Here is an 8,738-nt window from a genome sequence, read left to right on the forward strand (position 1 = left end):
GTTGGACCATACGCGAGTATAGTCGCCTGATCCCAAACCAAAGTGTTCTCTACTTCCTCTCGTGAAGACAAGTCAACATGACCTTTCGTGTTTCTTTGACTACACACAAACATGCATCAGGCATGGCATCTGCATGCATACATATATATCCAGGCGGCTGTCGTGTGTTTCGAGTTCCATCGGGTGAGTTTGCATTGCCAAACTGGTACTGCGTCCGTCCATGCCAACAAATTGCCAATGCCAAAAACCCCCACCATTCTGCCCTGCCCACCACCACATGCATGCTACTACTGCACACAGCGCAACGTCAAACAAAATTCAATTCCTCTTGCAGTCGGCGCCTCTGTCCCCCACACCCACCTGGCCACACCTAGCTAGCTTCCCCTAGCCACTAGTACTACCATTCCTTTGATCGATCTCCATCCCAACACAGTGATACTAGTACTACTACTGGAAGAGTAGTACTACTACCTTCCCTATCCTAGCTTTACTTTTTCGTTCTCCTGCTCGATCGATCGATCACAGGTTGTGTTTCCTGATGCTATAAATACATGCACATCCATCGTCTCTTGTCCAGTCCACACAGCCAGTGGCATCTCAGTCAGAGGAGAGCACTCTTCGATCTCTTCTTCTTCTTCTTCTCACTGCATTTTGTCTCTCTCCCATCCCAGGCAGCAGCCACCAAAATGGATGTAAGTGATGATGTCTAATGCATGTTTTAGCCTATCGATCGTGCAATGATCCAATATGTACATCATCTGGGTACGTGCAGACGGCGAGGCGGCGGCCGCGGCGGGTGCCGGCGTTCGGGGAGTGGAACTACTACCACGGCGGGGACGAGCTGCCGTCGGCGGCGGCAGCCGGCGGGGCGCCGGACGACCAGGAGGCCAGCAGCGACGTCTGGTTCAGGTACTCGCCGGCCCCGCGCAAGCCGGCGCCCAAGAAGGCCAGGAGGAGGGCGGCGGATAATCGCCAGAAGCCCGTCGGCGGAGGCAACAAGCGGAGACCGGCGAGGACGTCGTCGTCGGACTCCGGGGCTGCGACGGCGGCGTCGAACACGCCTGCCAAGCTGCAGCAGGCCGCCGCCACAGCGAAGGTGGCGGTGGTGCGGCGGCCGCCGGCAGTCGATGCCGACCTGTACCAGGTGCCCCCGCCGGACTTCCTGCCCGGCGAGCCGATTCGAAGGGTACTTACTTATGCAGATGCTACTCGATTGCCATTTCTACTTTGCTTTTTAGCAATTAATTGATAGTAAATGATACTTTGCTGTGTTGTGTAATTCGCTGCATGCAGAAGAAGGCAGGCAGGAGCATGTGGATGGGCTGCTTGGGCCTCAGCTGCTGAACTGCATCACGCAATCACCTAAACAAACTAAAGTCTAATTCACAGTGTATTTTTTTTCCAATTTTTTTCTAATCTTGATATCTACATAGGAGTCGTATCTAGGAGTAGTAGTAGTTAACTTATTTAAGTTTATCTTTGCGTTGTTTTTTGGTTGATTTCATAGCTAGTTTCTGATCCTCAAGTACTAGTACTACAACTGCACTGTAATTTACTACTAGTAGTAGTTGTTGGATTGTGTAACTGTCATATTGTCCTGTATCTGTGAGGCCGGTAAGAGCGCGGTGAGCTGGACCGGTGCTACGCCCCTCCACGTCGGATTTGTGCGTACGTGGAGCGAGAGCACGCGCCCAACTAGAGCACCTCGCCCTCTAACTGAGGCACGCGGTTCCTTCTCTAGCGAAGCCACGCGCGGCAAGAAACCGAGGCGTGGGGCAGAGGAGCAACGCAGAGGCACGCGTGCTGTGGGCAGCGTTTCTTCGCTGCCTTGTGCCCTCGCGCCGATTCCCCCGGAAGAAATCCCCGATTCGCCCTCGAGAAGTGTCGTGGCGGAGAAGACCAGGAAGAAGAGAAGGCTGGAGAAGCGGAAGCCGCACAAGAAATTGAAGTCATCACAGATCGAATTCAACAATTATCACAGATCGGATTCAACAAGATGAAAAAGAAAAAGAAGAAAAATCATCACAGATAAAAAAAAATCATCCCGCTCCCTGCCATGGCCGCCGTCGTGGCGCTCTGCGCCGCCTCCTACCTCCTCGGCCGCGCCCTCCCGACCGCCGCCGGCTCCTCCATGGCTTGCTTTTGCTCCTCCTCCTCCTTCCCTGCAGCAAAGAGGAATCAAATCACACAAAAACAGCTCCTTTCTTCCTCTAGGCTTTGATTTCTCCTTACCTCCGTGAGCTTCTTGAGGGGGTGAGGCTCTCGATTGGGGAAACAAGAACCACACCAAAAGCAAAACAAACAGAGAGAAAGCAAGAACCACACCAAAACAGGCTGTCCACTCCCGCCGCCCCCGCCGCTCCCGAGTCCACGCACCCGCCTATTGTCCATCTCCATGGCGGGTGGCGGCGAGGCCGGTGGTGGTGGCCGAATCAAGGGGTCCGCGCCGCCGCACGAGACGCGAGGCGAGTGGAGGCGCGGCGAGGCGAGGAGAAGCGGTGCGGCGCAGCGAGGAGTGGAGCCGACGCCGGACGAGGAGGAGGAGCGGAGCCGGCGCCGCCGGACGGGGAGGAGGCAACGGGAATGGCGACCGGGAGGAGGAGAAAGCGATGGAGGGGAGAGTGAGGAGAAGACGAGTCGAGGGTAGGTGGGGAAATTATTTCCCCCACTACCCGTATCCGCGAGCCCGAGATCACGCCCACTGTGATGTCGGTTACCTCCTATACTATATTCATCCAATTAAACCACACAACTAAAGGTGCTTATTATGTGAGATGGGTGTTTTTGAGATAACTTTTGAGGCTAGGGGTACAGGCCCACAGCTTGCACTGTGAATGGCCTAAAGAACCTTCACATGGGTAATAATAATCTTAGTTTGCATTGATAGAGTAGGATTTGACGCCAGATGAAATCCTTAAAAAAAAGACTGATGTTCCTCAGTGCTAAGGGGGTGTTTGGGAGAGAGGGGCTAAAGTTTAGCCCCTCTCTCAAAAACATAAGTCCCTGGGAGAGGGGCTAGCCCCTCTCTCAGAAACATAAGTCCCTAGGGCTAAACTTTAGCCCCTCTCTCCCAAACACCCCCTAAGTGCTCATGGAATTGGAAGGCGCATGCTTGGTTTGGTTTCTTGGGAAGGTGGCCCTCCGCGTTTCATGCACGCATCATGTTGTTATCAAACTGGTCTCTCCTGCCACACTTTGAATGATAATGTGACGTGTTTGACTCTTTTCAAGGATGTCACACATGTTACCAAGACAAGAAAAAAACAGAAGAGGATGTCACACCACCATTCTTTTACTAGTAGTTTTCTTCCACTCGAGTCACAGCGTACAGATTTTCTTTCCAAGATCTGTCAGAGCTCTTGGTACTCGCTGCAATCCTTTAAATGAAACGATCTCAGTTCACGACATAAAACCCCATTCCCCATTAACCAGCTAAATTTCCATGAGCAACATCACCTACAGTCCCATCATTTGGCTCATAAGAGGAAAAAACGAAATGGTATATTTGCAAATAAAAATTAATATGTAAATAAAACTTTTACATATACGTTCTTAACGATTAAAAAACAAAAGCTGAAAAATAAACTACGATAAAAAAAATCCAAAATCAATTCTAAATTTAAAGTTAAAAATTAATTTTTGCCTGATAACTATAAGCATTGGAGAAAAGATAACACCGCTAGATACAACCAAAATCAATTGATACTTAATGAATTAATTTTAGAGTTCCTTTTATCGTAGTCAATTTTCTAGTCTTGTCCTTAAAAGCACTAATAGAGTCATAGTACAATCATAATAATTTACCTATAATTCTTTTTGGGTTGTTTCATTTAACTATAAACTAACAACATAGTAAACGGTAAATTAAAAAGGTGTTTTTTATCTCCCGAGGGGATGTACTCTCGTTTTGTGCGGGACGCTTGAAAAGTCAGTACAAAATTGAAAAAAAATTAACAACATAAATCAATGTGTGATCTACAAACATACAAATTCAAATTTAACTTGTACAAGTAAAAAAATAAAAAATGTATCTGTAAATAGTACTATATAGGTTGAATTTGAATTCACATGTTTGTACAATGATGTAGTTATCTCATACTGATCTATCATGTCAAAAATTTTTAACTTTTTTTGTAAAATGTTTCCTCACCGAAAACACAAAAGAAGCCAAGCTAGTGATCAGATTTCGTCTGGCAGGCAGCACATCACTAGATCCTACTACCCTGTTTCTCGATTCTGCTGGATTCAACGCCCCATGGCCCCCATTCCTCCCCCTTCCCTCGATCCTTTCCCTGCTTCACGAAGCTTTTTCCCACACTGCAAAAAAGAAATGGGTTTATGTCCCCACTGCAAAGGTGACTTAACTATCACCCTTGGGCAAGTTACATGAATGAAATACAAAATGGTCAATTAGCTAAATGACAAAACAGAGATGTGACTCCCCTTGGTAAAATTTCTACTTCTATCTTCAAATAGCAGGCGCAGGCAGCAGGCTAGCATCCTTAAGCTTGTGTTCGGCAACTCTCCCTCCAAACACGTAAAATAAAGTGATTCATTAGCATATAATTAATTAAATATTAACTAATTTTTTTTTTCTAAAAAATAGATTAATATGATTTTTTAAAGTAACATTCTTAGAAAGCATACGTGTGGAAAACGAAGGTGGTGTGGTTGGGAGCTCAAGCTGCCAAACGCAGCCTTAGGAAGTTTCACACTATGCCATGTTTAGTTCACCCCCAACTACCCCCAACTTCTAACTTTACATAACATCATATTACATCTAAAACTTTCCTACACACATAAACTTCCAACTTTTTTTCCAAACTTTCAACTTTCTCTAAACTTCCAACTTTTTTCAGAATATACATTCCTTATCAACCGATATTACAGCTACCACTTTTGTTTCTGATACCATGAAAACATCATCATAAGCACTTTCCCATTTTTCTGCTCTGGAACAAAATCATATCTCTCTGCCCATGTATCTATGATCAAATGTCAGGAAATTCCTCTCCTCTCGCTCACTGAATCGCTGCGAACTGAAAGTGTTTCGGACGCGCTACAGTAAACAAAAGAATTTTTTCAGCGAGCAGAGGAAACAGAGTTTTGGCACTACATTAACTTCTTGCAGCATTTTTATTCTTCTCCTTTTATTCACCTACTAACTGGAGTCTGTTACATGCATAACAACAGCCAAAACGAAATCACCGGCCTCAGATCTGACAATGCCATCCCATGTCCACTAACTGAATTTCCAATACATCGGACTATCTTCAGCAGGCTCTGAACATGCACAAAAATGACAACGGCTAGTGCATCTAAACTGAACGAAGTTACTGAAATGAAACCTAAAGAAACAAAACAACTTCGCAACAATAACACTCTGACAATGGTAGAGGTACTGACTATAAAGTTTAAGGTGCTAAATGTATTTTCATGCAATGCTTAGGGTAGTATTATTATTGTAATCTCAGACGAGCATCAAATCAGCATTAACCTTAATTTATGATCCAGGATAGGAACAGCATAGACACCATATTCAAAGTAAAGCATAAAAATAGCAGTGCATGTTACTGCAGCATGCACTGGTCATTTTAAAGTTACAGAAACGAAAATACCGGATCATAGATTTTAGTGCTTATGAGACATATATTTCAGTTTTCTTCCTTCCCTTTTAAATTTGTAGTCTGGGTATCACAGCATCAGCCGAATCCATTCCTCTAGAGGCACCGGCTTTTGTCCCGCTTCCAGATAATGTTGTGGGTTATCCAATATTAGTTTCCTGCCCCAACATCATGTAAATAAATTTACAGTATTCCATCGCAATTGAAAACAATCGTCTTTTCTGCAGTACTCTTCCCCCATTCTATGCAATCGATTGGGAAAAATGAAGTTGAAACGGAACAAACTCTACCCGGACATAACGAGTATTATCCCTAGTGACTGGGTCAAGTACTTGAACATTCGAAACATGATCTTCAGCTTCAGTTGAGAAAATCCCATCTCCAAAAACATTAGCACACAATTATTAAATACATTCTTGTAAACTAGGAAGGTTGCCCGCGTGGATGTGTGGGCACCTTATTTAGTGGTGTTTGAAATGTTGTGACGAATGTTTATGTATATTTTTTTTTCAAAAAAATATTTTTTACTCTTCTAAATCTATGTTTATAAAAAAACATATAAATGCTCCATATATATCAACCGTTGATTTGTTCTAGGCAATGAACAATTTAGCACAGCACAATATGAATGGGATAAATCCATCTTCATAAAGTTGAAGTTGTGTTGTGTACAATATAAAGTTGTAGCTCATCAGAGAAACTTGACATGGTGATGGCGATCTCCTGCAACCGCCACAGGTGCATCGTAGAATTTTTTTCCTTTTCTTTTAGTTTTGAGGTTCTGGTTAATTATACCAATCTAATCTAACGGTGGAGTTCCTGGCTGTTCTCTTTCGATGAGGTAAATCCAATAGCCTAAAATAACAGATCATCAATTCAAGTGAAAATCAAGGATGAGATGTTTTTCCTTATATCATAATTTATATAAATTTTTAATTTATTAGAGCATCATGAGATGTCTTAGGAATGTATACTCGATGCCACATGATGGTTTAGAAGCGTTTGTAAAAAGTTTAATAGATGTTTATATAAAGTTGTGTGTTTGTGCAACTATATTATCTCCCCTCTACTAAATTTACAATAATAATAAAAAAATGTACAAATGTGTTTGTAGAAGATTTTTGCATTGTGGATATAACGTTATCATATTATACTTTTTTCTTTAATTAATGAAATAATTTGTCATGACATCACAAAGGGGTGCAGAGTGAGCTTCGAATGATTTTTTTTTAAAAAAATATATCTAACAACCTAAAACCAAAATTTAAGTAGAAATCAATGGTCGAATATTTTCTTTTGGATTTTCTATAATTTAAGAGTGCCAGGTAGTTATTTAGAAATATTTGTATGATGTTTAGTGTACTATAAAGAGAGAACAGAGGAAGAGCTTGCTCGATCTAGAAGGTTGATGTCTATCTATAGATAATTTTAGGCCCATAATGAAATAATAATAATAATTTTAGTTATCATGGAAATAAAATAGAAAGGAATGAAGGAAGGGTAGGTTAGGTACATGCGTGAGAACACAGCACAGAGGCATGAACAGATGAAGATTTTTCTTAAGATAGATCTCACGATTTAAAATAATGGGTTCATTGATTTAAATGAAAATCGACGATGGAATTTCTCTATTTTATTAGAGTGCCACGTGACGACTCGAAAGTCAAAGTGTTTATAGGATGTCACGTGGCGGGTTAGGAGCATTTGTAGGAAGTTTAATAATTTATAATTATGATCATCCAGGTATCTATAAGCAATACATATGTACATACATAAATATTGCTAAGATAAATGTAATAGTAGAAAATAATTGGTCGACCACATTTAAGTGGAAATCGATGGTTTTTTTATTTTTTTTTCTTCATAATTTATATGATTTTCTCTAATTTATTGGAGTGTTACTTGACGGCTTAGGAGTTTATTTAGTTGTCGGTTATTAAAACACAAAGAAAGTGGCTTAGGAGCTTATTTAGTTGTCGGTTATTAAAACACAAAGAAAGTAATTATTAAGACTATAGTTCCATATGACAACTTTTTTAATTAAAATATAGGTAATATGGATGTTATATTTTTTAGATAAGATACGTTATATACTTTATAAAATTATAAATAGTGAACAACTGAAGAAAATAAAGAGGTAAGGAATGATCGCTTCTTTTCCAACCGTGGGTGCAAATGTGCATACATAATTTCTTTTCTTTTTATTTTTTCCAATCAATAGTTTTCTATTTGTTTTCCTTTAGCAGATAGTGTGTAGGTAGTTTCCTTATGTACGTTTGTGCGTACGTGCGGGGACTCTTGGATATGGGCCCGTGGGGATATGAGAGGGAGGTGGAAAAACAAATTTGATAGTAATTAAAAATGTGGGTCTAGCTGTTTATTAAAATGATACATGGCGTTTTAGGAGTGTTTGTATGATTCTCACGTGGCAACTTAGGAACGTTTGTAGGAAGTTTCATAGACTTTTAGTATACTATAATAAAATTAGCTGTATGTATGGAGATGCACTTGATAGTGCATTGGTAAACAGTGATGTGTGGTGCATTGGTAAGATGGCATCCTAACACACTCACAATTTCTTCTTAGAAAAATATTGGGTTAATTAGATCCATGCCACTATAAATTTACCAATTTAAAAAAATGCTACTACTATTCTTAATATCGGGTGCGTGCCATGGAAATTTTGTAAAATTTGACCCATGCCACTCCTTCGTGATTTCTGTTTAACACCACCTCCGTCAACTCCAACTCCGGTTAGCACCTCTGTTCCTTCTCCAACTCCAAATCCTGCAGAGCTGCTCGGTGAGGTTTCCGGCCGCATGACCTCCGACGCGGACTTGCTCCACATCCATCAGGTGTGCGCCCATTGGTGCGCCTCCATAGCTGCCGTTGGCTGCCGGCCGGCTACGTGACATCGCGCGTTGTCAGCGCCATCAGCGAGGACTACTCCTTCTGGCTCCCCCATCGTGGTGGCGGCGGCGGCGGCCAGAGGATCCCCTGCTTCGGCGACGCGCGCCGGCGGTGCTCCCCGTACTGCTGCGGCACGCCGCGCCGCACTCCCCGACGCGGTTCGTGATGCCTCCGCTGCCCCGCTGCCGTACGACCTCCACCACC

At 42.7% G+C, this 8,738-nt stretch overlaps 1 protein-coding gene and 1 long non-coding RNA gene across 2 annotated transcripts; one reads left to right on the top strand and one right to left on the bottom strand.

Annotated features, from left to right (window-relative positions):
• The first annotated feature begins 575 nt into the window (after positions 1 to 575).
• Positions 576 to 1,551, top strand: LOC112937395 (uncharacterized). Its single transcript, XM_026021973.2, has 3 exons — positions 576 to 692; positions 773 to 1,186; positions 1,294 to 1,551. The coding sequence occupies exons 1-3, from the start codon at positions 687 to 689 to the stop codon at positions 1,342 to 1,344; spliced, it is 471 nt and encodes a 156-aa protein (XP_025877758.2). The 5' UTR covers positions 576 to 686; the 3' UTR covers positions 1,345 to 1,551.
• A 387-nt stretch (positions 1,552 to 1,938) lies between these two features.
• Positions 1,939 to 2,623, bottom strand: LOC112937396 (uncharacterized). Its single transcript, XR_003239946.2, has 2 exons — positions 2,233 to 2,623; positions 1,939 to 2,162 (listed from the first exon to the last, which is right to left on the bottom strand). It is a non-coding gene; the product is annotated as an uncharacterized lncRNA (long non-coding RNA).
• Between the last annotated feature and the right edge of the window lie 6,115 nt (positions 2,624 to 8,738).

This window comes from Oryza sativa, chromosome 12 (genome assembly GCF_034140825.1).
Source record: "Oryza sativa Japonica Group chromosome 12, ASM3414082v1".
NCBI classification, from domain to species: Eukaryota; Viridiplantae; Streptophyta; class Magnoliopsida; order Poales; family Poaceae; genus Oryza; species Oryza sativa.

Coding starts and splice junctions, on each gene's coding strand:
- LOC112937395 (XM_026021973.2), top strand. Junction 1,187..1,293: donor CCGGCGAGCCGATTCGAAGG/GTACTTACTTAT, acceptor CGCTGCATGCAG/AAGAAGGCAGGCAGGAGCAT.